The sequence below is a fragment of the Marmota monax genome, unplaced genomic scaffold (assembly GCF_021218885.2).
Source record: "Marmota monax isolate L192 unplaced genomic scaffold, Marmota_monax_Labrador192_F-V1.1 WCK01_AAM20220418_F8-fsc00237, whole genome shotgun sequence".
Lineage (NCBI taxonomy): Eukaryota > Metazoa > Chordata > Mammalia > Rodentia > Sciuridae > Marmota > Marmota monax.
Genome location: NW_026694627.1, coordinates 830,628 through 844,851, shown reverse-complemented (window position 1 = coordinate 844,851; position 14,224 = coordinate 830,628). Strand labels below are relative to the sequence as shown.

General features: G+C 52.8%; 2 protein-coding genes and 1 non-coding gene across 4 annotated transcripts; 2 read left to right on the top strand and 1 right to left on the bottom strand.

Moving 5' to 3' along the window:
• Nucleotides 1–1,694: 1,694 nt before the first annotated feature.
• On the bottom strand, nucleotides 1,695–2,861 carry Dnajc30 (DnaJ heat shock protein family (Hsp40) member C30). Its single transcript, XM_046422772.2, has one exon. The coding sequence runs from the start codon at nucleotides 2,818–2,820 to the stop codon at nucleotides 2,143–2,145; it is 678 nt and encodes a 225-aa protein (XP_046278728.1). The 5' UTR covers nucleotides 2,821–2,861; the 3' UTR covers nucleotides 1,695–2,142.
• Nucleotides 2,862–2,926: 65 nt separating this feature from the next.
• On the top strand, nucleotides 2,927–13,781 carry Bud23 (BUD23 rRNA methyltransferase and ribosome maturation factor). Of its 2 annotated transcripts, XM_046422826.2 has the most exons (12): nucleotides 2,927–3,042; nucleotides 3,141–3,178; nucleotides 5,303–5,398; nucleotides 5,490–5,572; nucleotides 5,671–5,767; nucleotides 7,875–7,971; nucleotides 9,110–9,160; nucleotides 9,824–9,909; nucleotides 10,042–10,087; nucleotides 10,384–10,442; nucleotides 13,322–13,411; nucleotides 13,525–13,781. In XM_046422826.2, the coding sequence occupies exons 1-12, from the start codon at nucleotides 2,995–2,997 to the stop codon at nucleotides 13,577–13,579; spliced, it is 846 nt and encodes a 281-aa protein (XP_046278782.1). In that variant the 5' UTR covers nucleotides 2,927–2,994; the 3' UTR covers nucleotides 13,580–13,781. The 2 variants fall into 2 exon arrangements, with proteins under 2 accessions (XP_046278782.1, XP_046278783.1); XM_046422827.2 differs by lacking the exon at nucleotides 3,141–3,178 and having other exon boundaries at nucleotides 2,942–3,042.
• LOC124078162 (small Cajal body-specific RNA 20) lies at nucleotides 12,793–12,920 on the top strand. Its single transcript, XR_006846829.1, has one exon. It is a non-coding gene; the product is annotated as a small Cajal body-specific RNA 20 (non-coding RNA).
• Nucleotides 13,782–14,224: the final 443 nt, after the last annotated feature.

Sequence of the window (14,224 nt, the reverse complement as noted above, 5' to 3'; positions counted from 1 at the left end):
AAACGTGAGGTCTATGTCATGGGTGCATGGTGTTACAGATCCCTAGTGCTTTTAAAAACCCAAACTAAAGAGCCCTTCTGATGGAAACAAAAGCCCCCACCCCAAGTACTGTCAAGCCTTGCTTTCTTGGATGAGAAATCACTCACTTGTGCACATTCTGCTAAGCTCCGCTTCCCCTAGTTTATATGTACAAAAGAGAACTTGAAACATAACAACATTAAATGTTCTTTTAAAAAGTACACATATCCTCTAGTGGGTCGCCAAAACCCACCTATAATCCCAGCAGCTAGGGAGGCTGAGGCAGGAGGATAGCAAGTTCAAAGCCAGCCTCAGTAAACGTGAGGTGCTAAAAAACTCAGTGAGACTCTGTCTCTAAATAAAATACAAAATAGGGCTTGGGATGTGGCTCAGTGTTTTCGTGCCCTTGAGTTCAATCCCTGGTACCAAACAAAACAAAATTAAAAAAATAACCAAAGGGCTGGGGATGTGGCTCAAGCAGTAGCGCGCTTGCCTGGCATGTGTGCTGCCCGGGTTCGATCCTCAGCACCACATACAAACAAAGATGTTATGTCCTCCGAGAACTAAAAAAAAATAAATAAATATTAAAAAAATAAAAAATAAAAAAAAAATAACCAAAACCTTCTACCAGTAAATCAAGGCTCAGAGCCAAGCAGCTCTGAATCTACATGGGTTTGAATCTTTACTACGGAATCATGATCACTGGGAATCTAATGACTAATTTACCCCCGCCTCCTAGGCAAGATAATCAAATAGTTTTCAAGAGATCAAGCTGGACTATATGTGGGTATACCCCAATTTATACAAGGATCTTACACAAAACATCAAGAGCACGAACTGGCATTAACATACTTAAGCACCTTGGGCTTTGCTTATACCCTAGACTTGGGTCCTCAACCTGGCCTAGACATCCTGTAAGGGTTTTCCTCTCCCACAGCTTTATACTCAGCCCTGGGCATAGACACTCCAGCTTCTGCCATCTCATGGCCATCCCACTCTCACAGGTGGTAAGTGAAAGGAGTCTTACTGCCCAGCTGCTCAGCACCAGAGAGAAAAACCAAATACCCAAAACTCCAAACAGCCCTTCATGCAGTTGTGCAGGAGGAACACTCTCCACTTTGACCAACAAGGCTTCTGACCCTCAGGAGGCCTGGCTACTCCAAACCCCCAGAGTTTCTCACAGCCTCCAGTGGCTTGGTTTTCAGGACATGGCTTATGGGGCCTGTGATAAGCACTGCAAGCTAAACAGGAGTATGGGCCACCCTCCAGGGACTCAAGCTCCAAGTCAGTCTATTTCTTGGAGGAGACGGGCTGCACAGTTAGCAATCAGACTGGCTAATAAAGGGCTGACCAGGTAACAGGCACACCGTCCCAAGGTGAACTCTGCCCTTCATGCTGTAATCACTATGGTCTAGAACTATGGTTAATAAAGGGTGACAGGCCTCAAGAGAGCAAATGATTCACTCCTTCTCCAAGGTCACACACTAGATTAATATGGACACGGGGCACACACTCCTTATACCTGATGACCTTGTTTTCTCACTCCCATGTGCCACCAACAGAAGGGAGAGTGGTGTGGGGCAGACCCTTGAGGAGCAGCAAGCTCTCCAGGGACCACATCCTTACACTGGATCAGTCCACATCTGTGGCGTGGGGAACACACAGAAAGACAAGTGTTGTACAGCCCCAGAATTTTTCTTTTGGCAGCCAACAACTGGGCATATTGCACGTTTCAAGATTACCCAGGAGCCCCGAGACACAAATACGGGGCAGTAGCAGACAAATATTGCTCAGGGCTTTTGGATCAAGCCAGAGTGAGAATTCCTGAAGTGGACATCAGGAAGGCGACCTCTGGAAGCAGGCAACCAAGGGACTCGCGAAAACTCTCCACTTGGGGCCTTTGGGATTCTTCATGCTGGGGCCTCTTGGGCATCGATAAGCCTCCTTTTCTGGACCGCAGGGATGTGCAGGTCACCAGTTAGGATGGGCAGGTTCGGGAGGTCAAGGGGCACATCCCTTCGGACCCCAACAGAAGTAGACTACGCAAGGCCAATGGTTCAGAGGACAGGAAAGGGCGTTTTCTCGGGGCTGGCTGGGCAGTTCTCCTGCCCTTCCCGTCTCTCATCAAATACGAAGGCCGATGAGGATGAATATTAAGAGGAGAAGAAAAATGAAAGTCGTGTCCCGGGTTTCCTCCCACTGGAACCCCTTCTTGGCCTGGTCCTCCTGCTGTTTGCGAAGAGCCTCCCGCCGGGCCCGGAGGCGCCGCTCGCGCTGCAGCTGCTCTCCGTAGTGCGCCTGGTAGAAGGCGTCGAAGTTGAACATGGTGCGGGGGGCGCCCGAGGCGGCCCCGCCAGCCTCACGGGCCCGGCAGCTGGACGGCGGGGCGCGGGGAGCCGGGTCGACCGCGGGCGCCGCCGAGGGCCGGACGCCCGGCCCGAGTAGGTCCTGGTCGCTGAGCAGTCCGCGGTCGTACTTGCGACGGAGGGTGGCACTGCCCAGCACCAGGTAGGCCTGGGAGATGCGCGTGAAGCGCTCGGCAGCCTCGGCGCTCCCCGAGTTGCGGTCGGGATGGTAGAGGAAGCTCTGCCGGTAGTAAGCCGCCTTGATCTGCGCCTGGGTGGCCGTAGAGGGAACGCCGAGCAGCTCGTAAAGCGCCGTGCGCGAGTATGGGCCGTCTCCTCCGGAGTAAGTCCTCGCTCGCAGGTCCGGGTGTATCGCCGAATTCTGTGGAAACCTCCGGGTTTGCCACAACTTCCACAGGAACAACCGCGGCCAGCAAGGCCGGCGCGGAGCTGCCATCTTGAAAGGAGGTGGGCGGCGCTGGGTTAACCAATGGCTACCGCCGGCAGGTAGCCAATCATGTGCACGAGGAGGCGGGGAGAGGGGCGGGGCATGCGCATTTCGAGGCAGTCGCGGGGCTGATGACATAAAAGCCGGGTTCCGGGAACGCCGGCGTGCTGAGGAGGCTAGAGGATGGCGTCTCGGGGTCGGAGACCCGAGCACAGCGGACCCCCGGAACTGGTGAGGCGCTTGGCCCGCGGGTATCGCTTTCTCCTCTTCTAGGGCTGCGGCGTCTGAATTCTTTCCTCTACTTGCCTTTCTCTTCTTCTTCCCCGCAGTTTTACGACCAGAATGAAGCCCGGAAATACGTTCGCAAGTGAGGGGAGCCTGGAATCCCGCGGCGTCGGGGGGCCGGGCCCGGCAGCTGCCCCAAGTGTCGGCATTACTTGGAAAACATGCAGAATGTGGGGGCGGGGGAGAGCAGGGAGCTGGGCGAGGCCACTTCTCTGCCTCCGTCAAGGCAGCGTTAAGCCGTGATCCCCGTGGGGCCTCGGTAACCGCGGCGCCCAGCTGCGGTCGTGCCTGCTTTACCCGGTGGCGTTCGGAGCGCAGGGCGGCCACTGTTCCAGCGCCTGGCGAAGGGGGCGGAGGGCGTTGTCGAGGGTCGGTTCTGTGGGTGGGGAGGAAATAATAGGTAGGTTCGCATGATCGAGGTACGTTGTCGCATTACGTTTGCACGACGGCTGGCCATTGGCACAGGTATCTGCGATGCCTGGAGGGTAGCTACTGGGACAGGTACAGAGTCATTTGGCAAGTAGAAGCTTCAGCAGGGACTTCCGAAACTGCCCTTTCCAGTATACGACGCTGTCGAAAATTCTACAGGATACCCGGGTTCTCCTTCCCGTTCAAATTGGAGTTCAAGACTGAGAGGGTCAGCAAAAACCTCTGGTCCACTTGTCTTTACGAGACACACATAGACTTCCATCTGCAGAGCTCCATGTTTAGGCATTTTGAAAACTGTGGAGTGTGATTCTTTTTTTCTTCCCCCTGATCTTAAGAAGGTTGGATATACTATAGACCTGTTAATTGTGGCAGCCTGAAGCCATCTATTGAAATATGGTCTGAGTGATTTGGTATAGAGATAATGTAAAATGTCTTATAATGTTATATGTTGATAATATATCAAAATAAATATTTGGGGCTGGTGAGGTGAGCATGCCTGAAATCCCAGCAGCTTGAGAGACTCAGACAGAAGGATCATGAGTTCAAAGCCAGGCTTAGCAACAGCAAGGCACTAAGCAACTCAGTGAGACCCTGACTCTGAATAAAATACAAAATAAGGCTGAGGATGTGGCTCAGTGGTCAAGTGTCCCTGAGTTCAATCCCTGGAACCCTGCCCACCAAAAAAATCGGGGCATATTAGATTAAATAAACCACTATTTGACATATGGAGTTACAAATAAACTTACTGCAGTTTACCTACTTTTTTTTTTAAGAGAGAATTTTTTAATTTTTAGTTTTTAGTTTTCGGTGGACACAACATCTTTATTTTATTAGCGTCCCGAGCATACCAGGCGAGCACGCTACTGCTTGAGCCACATCCCAAGCCCCAGTTTACCTACTTTTTAATTGTAGTTACTTAACAGTCACACAAGACTTGCATGTTATTTCTTATGATTTTGTTTTTATCTATTTATTTTTAGATATTGATGGACCTTTATTTTACTCATTTATTTAAGTGAGGTGCTGAGAATCGAACTCCATGCCTTACATGTCCTGTTTATGTATTTATTTGCCCTATTTGTTTTTTTTGATTGTTTGTTTATTTATGTATTTTGTGGTAGTAGGGATTGAACCCAGGGCCTGATGCATGCTAGCCATGACTTTACCACCGATGGGTATCCCCAGCCCCTGCTATAGGTTTTTGTTTGTTCTTTTGTTTTTAGTACTGGGGCTTTATCACTAAGCTACATCCTCAACCCTTTTTATTTTTTATTTTGAGACAGGCTCTCACTAAGTCGCTTAAGGTCTCAAGTTGTTGAGGCTGGCCTCAGACTTTTGATCCTGTCTCAGCGTTCTGAGTTGCTTGGATCACAGAAGTGTGACACCATACCCGACCCTGCTTTAGGTTCTTGTTGTGCATTTTTTATTCTTATATATGAGAGTCACTTTCTCTTTGGAAGAATATATTTATAAGTAATAGAACATTGAAGCCTGATGGAGCTGTAGCTAGTCACTGGTTGGTTATTATCTAAAGGATTTGCTCCCGTCACATCAGCCTAGCAGCTGGTGTATATAATTTATGTCACGATAAAATAGCATGTTGTTGTATTCCATGAAGTTTTAGGACCACTCTTAAATAGATTTAAGTTATAATTACAAGGAGCAGGGTCAAGAAGGAGTACCTCTGGCTGATGGTTCCTTTCTTCTTCTGGGTTTTTGTTCTGGTGAGGTGTAAGCCCAGCACTCCTTTATCACTCACTGTACTCTGCCTTCCCAGCTCACGGATGATCGATGTCCAGACCAAGATGGCTGGGCGAGCACTGGAGCTCCTTAATCTGCCCGAGGGTCAGCCCTGCTACCTGTTGGACATTGGGTGAGATCCTGGGGCCTGGTTCAGGTTGCCTTGGCAGCATTTTTGCTACTCAGTAGTACTGAGGCCCTCCCTGTCCCATTGTGTCTTCCAGATGTGGTTCCGGGCTGAGTGGAGATTATCTCTCAGATGAAGGGCACTATTGGGTGGGCATTGACATCAGCCCTGCCATGCTGGGTGAGTATGCCCTGTCTCACACCAGGGTGGCCACCCTCATGAGTAGGGCGCAGCTGTACTCCTTGTCTGCTTCTCTTATGTCCTTTTCTCCCATGTAGATGCAGCCTTGGACCGAGACACGGAAGGAGACCTGCTTTTGGGGGATATGGGCCAGGGCATCCCCTTCAAACCAGGCTCCTTTGATGGTTGTATCAGGTGAGGGTCTTCATTTCCTGTTCTTAATTTTGTAGGCCAGTGCTCCCAAACTTGGCTATAGCAGAGTCACACAGGATATTTGAAAGTATACATCTCCTGGGATTTTCAGATTTATTTCAGAAGGCCCAAAAATGTGTGCTTAATTTCAAAACTGTCTACTGTGATCAGCTTGCATTGCCAGGTTCAGACCCCTCAGTATGGATTCTCTGTGTGCTTGTATATGCTGGGGTCGAGGGGCTTTGAGCCTCTAGAAGCCATGTCGTGGGCCTTGGAAGACGTCTTGTTTTCTTCTTTTCAAACAACTAGTGGAGAGTGCCTGGGATACTCTAATGTCTTCATTGGCTTTGGAGCTCTTTCTTGGTTGTTGGGTCAAGTTTGGGGCATGTTTTTAGTTTGATAAAAGATCTTAGAACACTGAAATGACTTGGAAATATGAAGTTTTTCTTTGTCTTCCTGGCTGAGTTCTGTTCAGTGTTTGGAGCAGTGCCCTGTTGCTGGGAGTGGAAGCTGGGATAAGGGAGAAGTTACAGTCTTTCATTTGGGGATACCTCCTTTGGCAATCCTAGGTTGGGGGTAGGATTAGTGTGAGGAATCAATATTTGAATTTGAAGATTTTCTTAATTGTAGGAGTAAGACTTAGGTCAGGGGACATTTCAAGGGTAGCAGTTGTTTTTTCAGGAATGATTAGGTGAGGTGTTCTAAGCTGTGAGAAACCAAAGGCCACTAATATAGTATGTATATCAGGAGCTAGTGGTCGTGTATGTGTGTGTGTGGGGGGGGTGGGGGGTGGGGGGCTCATGCATCCTAAGTGTAGAGTCTACTGTTGAGCTGCACCCCCAGCTCCCCCCGCTCTTGGTACTGGGGTTGAATCCAGAATGCTGTACCATTGAGCCACAACCCTAGCTCTTTTTAGGATCTTGCTAAGTTGCCAGAGCTGACCTCTAACTTGCAGTCTTCCTACTTCAGCCTCCCAAGTCACTGGGATTAGAGGTTTGAATGGCTGCACCAACTTCATTTTTTTATTATTATTATTTTTGTTTGTTTTGGTACCAGGGATTGAGCCCAGGGGTGCTTTACCTCTGAGCTACATCCCCAGTCCTTTTTTATTTTTTATTCTGAGACAGAGTCTTGCTAAGTTTCTGAGGCTGGTCTCAAACTTGCAATCCTCCTGTCTCAGCCTCCTGAGTTGCTGGGATTATAGGTGTGTGCCACCATGCCTGGCTCATTTTTGTTTTTAAGAAAAGAGATGTTATGGTGTATTTTTTAAAAAACATTTTGTATACGTAAGACGTTGTACAGAGTGCTGTGGAATACGTAGAAATGAAACACAGTTGCTGCTTTTAAGATTGTCTGTGCTTTATGAGGGCCGTAGACAGCCAGGCCGCTGAACACAAAGCCACTTGTGGGGTGTGCGCTGGGGAGTTGTGGGGCCTGCCAGAGTTGTGAAGAAGAGCAGAAGGCCTTGAAGGAGAGGAGCCGGGTGGGATTCAGGTAGTGAGGGGCCTGCAAGAGAAGAGGAGCAAGAGAGGGCATCGGTGGGTGGGAGGGAGCCAGGGAGCACAGGGTGAACGCAGGGTTTCATGGGAGTTGATATTGCACAGGGTCAGTTCCCCAGGGGGCTTTTAGGAGCACCCCAGACATCGGGGCTTTATTTAGTAGGTGATGGGGGTGGGGAGCAATGCAATCAGTCTGTTTGAGGAAGGCTGTTTGAGATGGAAGCAGAGTGAGGGGAGGTTGAGAAGCATTTGAAATGCTCCTGGGTGCTGAGGTGGGGGCAAGCTGGGAGGGGGACATGGGAACTGCTGAAGGCTTAGATCAGGACTGAAAGACCCTGGGCAGGCACAGAAGGAAGCACCTTAGCATAAAGGGGCAGCTGGACCAGTTGGGTGCCCTTCCTTGACTGGGAAGAGAGTGGGGGGCCTGACTCAGGAGGTGAGTGCTGGCTAGCTTGATCCAGTTTGTAAGAGTGCCCAGGAATGGGCCTGCACTTTCCAAGAAAGGTGTTCTGGGCAGGAGGCCATGGTGGAAGGTGCCAGAGGCCTGAAGAAGCCTGGAGTCCGGAAGGCCAAGGGTTGGTCCCTCTCCTGATTGATCCCTTTCCTTTCAGCATCTCTGCTGTGCAGTGGCTCTGTAATGCCAACAAGAAGTCCGACATTCCTGCCAAGCGCCTGTACCACTTTTTTTCCTCTCTGTATTCTGTTTTGGTGAGTATGAGGTCTCCTCCTTTTCCGGGCTGGCTGTCCTTCCTACCCACCCCTGCAGGTTGGGTTGTATAGTTGAGGGGTCCCATAATGGGAGGGGTGGCAGGACCTTAATGTGGTTGCCGCTATCCAGGCCCTTAGCCAAAACAGAAGTCCAGGTGCAGTGGGCTGACACTAATCAATCCCCAAAGACACTGGAGTCAGTATGAGACCCAGGTATGAACTTGGAATAGGGCAGCCTCTGTCGATCACAGTTCCTTGGGTTTCTGGGAGATAATATTACACAGGGTCAGTTGCCAGAGGGCTTTTAAGAGCATCCTACGAAGTTGGGGCTTTCTGCTACATTTTAATCAGAAGTTGGGGACGTGGGCTGAGAAGAGTGAGGACAGAATGGCATGGCCAGCACAGAGAGCACTCCGGAAGTTGTACCCTTCCCATGTCTCTCCCTCTCCGCCCCCCCCCCCCACCACCACCACCACTGATGTCAACCTGAGATGGGAGCAGGTTGATTATTTATCATTAAGAGCATTTGTTAGCTTTATTTTGTCTCTGTAACTGGAATGGTGTTGATTTCATTTTTTTTCCTAAGATTCAGTCATGGGTTTTGAAATTCTAAATCCTAAAGGAACTCTTTCACAGTTTGAAAGACCTGGGTGTGTTTGCCACCCTAGTCCCCCCTCCTCACCCCACTTTCCCAGGCAAATGGTCCCTGGAGGTGGCTGGCTACTGGTCTTGAGGGTTTTGGGTTTCTCCCGCTCGCACCCTGGGTGCATCTTGGAGCTGCAGGGGCCTTGGTGCTCCCCCTTCCTCACTCATTCCAGCGGCAGCTGCCCCCACATGAGTACTCCGCCCAGGGCCCTCAGAGCGAGGCCTGCCTTAAACCAAAGGGAGCCCAGGAGCCCGCCCCCTCCAGCCTACTGAGTGTTCCTTTTGGTACTTATCACTGCTGTCAGTTGGTTGCCTCCACCACCAAAAAGTGGGCTCCGACCATTTGGGAGTGTCTTTTGTTCATGAAGATGTCTCTGGCCCTAAGATCAGCGTCCTGCACACACTGGGAGCTCATGAGTATTTAGTGAAGGAAGGCCGCCTTGTCCTGATCCTGAGGGCATTTGTGAAGCAGTGACATTTCTGTTGCCCCCAGGCCCGTGGTGCCCGTGCCGTCCTGCAGCTGTACCCTGAGAACTCTGAGCAGGTGAGCCCTGGCTGCTGGGGGTGGCAGTTGGTGGCGAGTGCAGAACAGGGAGCTGCCCTGGTGCTCCCTCGGCTGCCCTCTGGCAGCCAGGAGACCACAGAGAAGGAACCTCACAGGCTGTCAGTGGGAATAGGGACTGAGCACCCAAGAGTGGGCCCTGCAGCCCCTGATGGTGACTGGTTATCCTAAGAGGGGTGGTGTCCATGGTACCAGTTAGGTGTCTTGTCTTCTCCTGACAGACAAGGTGGTATTACAGGTAGTGGGATTTCCTCAACCAGATAAATGGTGGGAGGGCAAGGAGTGAGCAGGTGTCTGCTCTGGGCCTTGTGGGTAGAAATGATGAATTCATGTCCACTCAGACAGGACGAGTCCCCTTGACTAACACATGAGTGAGTGGCTCCCAGCTGGTGGCCATTCATTTGCTGAGGTTAGAATGAAGAGATGGGTTCCTGGGCTGGAGAGGGAGACCCGGGGGGATCTCCCTTCTCTAATCCCCCAAGGGAGGAGCGGGCCTCTTTGTGGCTCTGGGGGTTGTGGGACTAACTGAGGGTGTCTTATGGAGAAAGGCCTTCCATGTCTGGGCAGCAGCCTGGCTGCTTGAGGGGAGGAATGTGCCTTCTCCTTCAGCCTCCCCTGCCCAGCTCCCCACCCTTTTCTCCTCAGTTGGAGCTGATCACAACCCAGGCCACGAAGGCCGGCTTCACGGGTGGCGTGGTGGTGGACTACCCCAACAGTGCCAAGGCAAAGAAGTGAGCGGGGTTGGTGGGCTGTCTAGGCCAGCCGATGAACCAGGGTGGTACCGGGGTGGGTCCCAGGGCCAGTGGGACTCGCCACTTCCCGCAGGGCTCTGAGTCAGGGCCTCCCTTACATTCTCGTTTCAGGTTCTACCTCTGTCTGTTTTCTGGGCCTTCAACCTTCCTGCCGAAGGTGAGGAACCCTGGGTTTCTAGGCCTGTGTCTCCAGCATTTCCAGCTGTGGAGCTTAGCCTGAAGAGCATTCTGAGAGAACAGAGGTCAAGGTGGCCCAAGCCCCAGAGCTCAGAGCCAGGAATGTCTATTTCTGCAACCTGGAGGCAGAGACTGCCTGCCCCGCAGGTCCCAAAGGGTGTTGGCTCTTTCTGGAACAGACCTTGTGCCTATTGCAGGAGCTTGGGCTCAGGGTCTGGATTGGGCAACAGGGTTGCGGATCTGCAGGGTGGTCTAAGAGCACTTTGTTTCCTACAGGGGTTGAGCGAAAATCAGGAGGAAGAGGAGGCCACTGAGTCCATGTTCACTAATAAGAGGTAAAGCAGTTGCGGAGTCTGGTTAGGGGCAGGGCCTGTCACCACCAGGTTTGTAGTGTTTCTCTGCTTTCATCCCAAGCCTCAGCCTCAGATGCAGTGGGGATGCCATGGTGGGACTGGAACTGGACATCGCTCTTGAACTGTGCCTGCTTCTGCTGGAGCTGGAGGGTGGGACACTTCTGGATGTCTGGGCAGCTCGACTCCCTTAGTCAGCCCGCACGTGCCCTTGCCCCTCGTGGCAAGCTGCCCCCTCCACACACCTGGGCCCCGTCCCTGCGTGGCTCCCTCCCGGCTCCCCTTCCCTCTCCTGCATCCTCATCTCCACTCTCCTGGGTCATTCGCATCTGCACACAATTTATCCTGTTTCAGAAAAGATCCTCCCTCAACCCGGATCAGCTGCCCACTGTCACTCTGTCTGTCTGCTTCCTGGGAAGCAGAGCGCCTGCTCGCCTCCACCTGCTTCCTCTTCTGCCGACCTAGCAGGCCCTCAGCTTCCCCACTGACCCCATCTTGCCAGATCCGCCTCCTCTCAGTCCTGCCCTCTGCTGTCCACATCTCAGCTGCGTGCTCAGTGGGGTCTGACACAGAGGCCACTCCCTTCTGGACATGTTGTTGGCTGTTCACCCTGTCCTGCTTCCCTGCAGCTCCGCTGGCTGTTCCTGTTCAGTGTGCTGTGGGTTCTCCTGGGTGGTGTGCTGGGCAGCCTGGCCCACTGCTCTCATCTCTGCCACTTTAAATGTCAGCCAGGATTTCAGAGCCCATGTCACAGCCTTAGCCTCAGTCCACTGCAGGTTTCCCAGCTTCTCAGTCCCCTTGCCTGGACTCACCACCTGCCCGTCAGACTCCCAAGTTCCCCGCCTTCTCAGTCATTCCTGTCCTTCCTCACGTGTGACATCCAGTCAGCCCACCCATGAGTCCTGTCATCCTTCCCTCAACATGTGCCCCAAATCTGGCCTAGACTGTCACTGCCGAGGTTCCCTGCTGTCCGTCCATCCGTTGAAACTTGAAAACAAATTTCAACTTGTTTTTTGCCCAGCAGCGACACTGGACCTCTTCTCAAAGGTTCATCATCTCCTGTCGATTTCCTGCCCACTGTCTGTGGTGGCCTTCCTGTCGCCTTCATTCTCCACCTGTCCCTGCTCTGGGTCTTGTGCGTGGTTATTATTTGTATCCCCAACTAAAATGAAATCTTGGTGGGGCTGGTGTCAGATCGTTGGATCAACAGTAGCCTCTTGTTAATAGAAGGTGCTCGGGATTCTTGAATGTGTAGTGGATTATGTGGTGGCTGAGAGGGAAGCTGTTCCCTGGTTCTGCTGGATGAAACCAGTCTCAAGGTGAAAACTGAGTGTTCCTGCAGCCACCAGACCACTCCTTCTGACCCCTGAGGGGCCCTGTGGTTGTTCCTCTTGGCTGGGGTGGGGGTTGTCTGCTTGGCAGAGGAAGGTACAGTTGTGTTGACCCCTATGCCACTTGGTCCTCATACCTGAGTCTGCTGACCACATGTCCTTGCTGTAAACTTGGGTGAGCTGGGGGACTGGGCACCATTCCCCAGCTGTTTAAAAGGGGATGACCCTGCCTTGTCACCACGTGTGGAGCACAGTGTGTGCTTCGTGGCTCCCTTGCTCTGCAGGCTCCTGCTCCGTGGCTCAATGTGGACATAGGGGCAGCTGCAGCCTTCTAACTTACTGTTACTACTGTCTCATCACATTGAGGACAATTTCAAATAGGTGGATTAGGAACAAGTTGAAGGCTTTGTCTAGTGAGGCTGTGCCTCTGCTTCTTCTGCTGCTTCTGCTTCTCCTGTTTGGTCCACGCTTCCTCATCCTAACTGACCCTCCAAACTCCTGAGGCCACGCCCCCTTTTCTCTTGGCCTGTGGGTCACACCCCAGCCACCTGCTCCCCCAGGCCTTTCCCACTGCTGCTTGCGGCTGCTGCGTGCTGAGTGCTTCGTTATGGTTTCTGGGACTCAGCTCCTGCACGCACCTGTGCAACAGTACTGGGGTTCAGTGGGACTTGCTGGCTCTGGCCTCGCTTGCTTCTCAGGACTCTCCTGGGTCTTCTGGGCTCTTCCAGTTGTCTTTCCTCACCCCAGGGTCCCTTGTTCTGGTCCTTCTCTGTGCTCCTTTCTGGTACACCCTGAGCAGCTCTTGGGCCTCCACACTGGCTTTGCCTAGAGAGCATTGCCTCTGCCCTGGTGTACTCGAGGGGTACCTGAAGGGCAAGGCTGGTTCCACAGGCTGTGCCTGCGGGTGCTTGGGGAGTGGCGGGCAGCTTTGCCTGTGTTGTGCTGGAAGCATTGCTACCAGGCCGGGATGTGGCTTTAGGGGACCAGCCCAGGCTTCCTCTTGTGGCCTCTCTCCCGTGGCGCTGTGGGGTTCTCGTCTCCTCAGCCAGAGCTGGGGGCCAAGATTAGTCTTTGAGGTCCTCGTCAGGGCTGCTGGGAGCCTGGTAGTCTTGTTTTCCTACCTCAGACATGAGTGGCTGGGAGCCCTTTGGTCACTTCCAGGCATCCCAACTCCACAGGACCACCAGGGCCCCCTGTGGCAGCCCTAGGCAGGGGGCCTTTGGCTTTCCTTGGCACTGCCAGCACTGACCTGCTCTTGGCCAAAGTTGGCCCCAAAGTAGTGCAGCCCCTAGAGGCAGGAAGTACGTGCACCCAGCACAGTTGCCACAGAGATGCCAAGTGAAGGCCGCACACCTCTGGCCCCAGCACCTGTACTAGGAAGGGGGCTGTCCTGGGGACGCACCATCATGGAAGAGGGAGTACTTGCAGGAGGGGGCAGTGAGAGACCACCTTTATTGGGGGAAAACTCCCAAACTGTCAGCATGTGCCGAGGGGCAGCTCAGTCCACCACTCATGGCCACGCCTCTGGCCCAGGGTTCCCTACAGGCTGGCACGGCGAGGCCTGGTGAGGAAGAGCCGAGAGTGGGTGCTGGAGAAGAAGGAGCGCCGCAGACGTCAGGGCAAGTGAGTAGCGGGCAGGGAGCAGCGACGTGGGGGGCGGTGGCCATGGCCATTGAGGGCTCACCTGCTGGGAGGGCTGCGGGTTCTTTATCCTGAGACACTGTTGTCCCCCACAGGGAAGTCCGACCCGACACTCAGTACACCGGCCGCAAGCGCAAGCCGCGCTTCTAAGTGGCGGCCACCTCTGGACAGCTCCGACCCATCATGGGAGCCGCCAGCTCAGCTCTCGCCCCCAGGAAGTTTTCTATTTTGAAGTGATTACTTCTGCAGTTGACAACATAGTATTTTAGAAAAGTTCTGAAATTATTTTCACTAAATAAGTTATAAGGATTTCTTGTTTTGTTCTAAAAGCAATAAACCACTTTGCGTAGAAGTGAACTCCCATTCTGTCCTCCCTCTGCCCCAGCTAGTCCAGTCCTGTCCCAGCCTCCCTAATCCCTCTGTTGGGGGCTACTGCAGGACTCCAGGCAAGAATTGGGTCTCAAGATCCAGCTGGGTGGAAGCAAGGAGCAGGGTAGGTTCCTTGAACTAAGGGCTCCTGTCACGTGGGACTTGCACATCGCGCCCACTTGCAGAGTGGGGAAAGGTGGTCAGGGTGAGTGTGGCAGTGGTGCCCACTGGCCTGAGGCCTTTGCAGGCCTCTGCCACCTTGGTTTTGGTGGGTGATGTTCCTAGCCCAGCACTTGATTGCCTCAGAGGCTGTCTCTGTCCAATCCGAAGTGGTCAGGGGGCAGGTCCTGTTCCAGGATGTATGGTGTGAGTCTGTCAAGCTGATAACCAAGGTCTGGGCCAGGGAGCAGAGGGACTAGAGCTGGA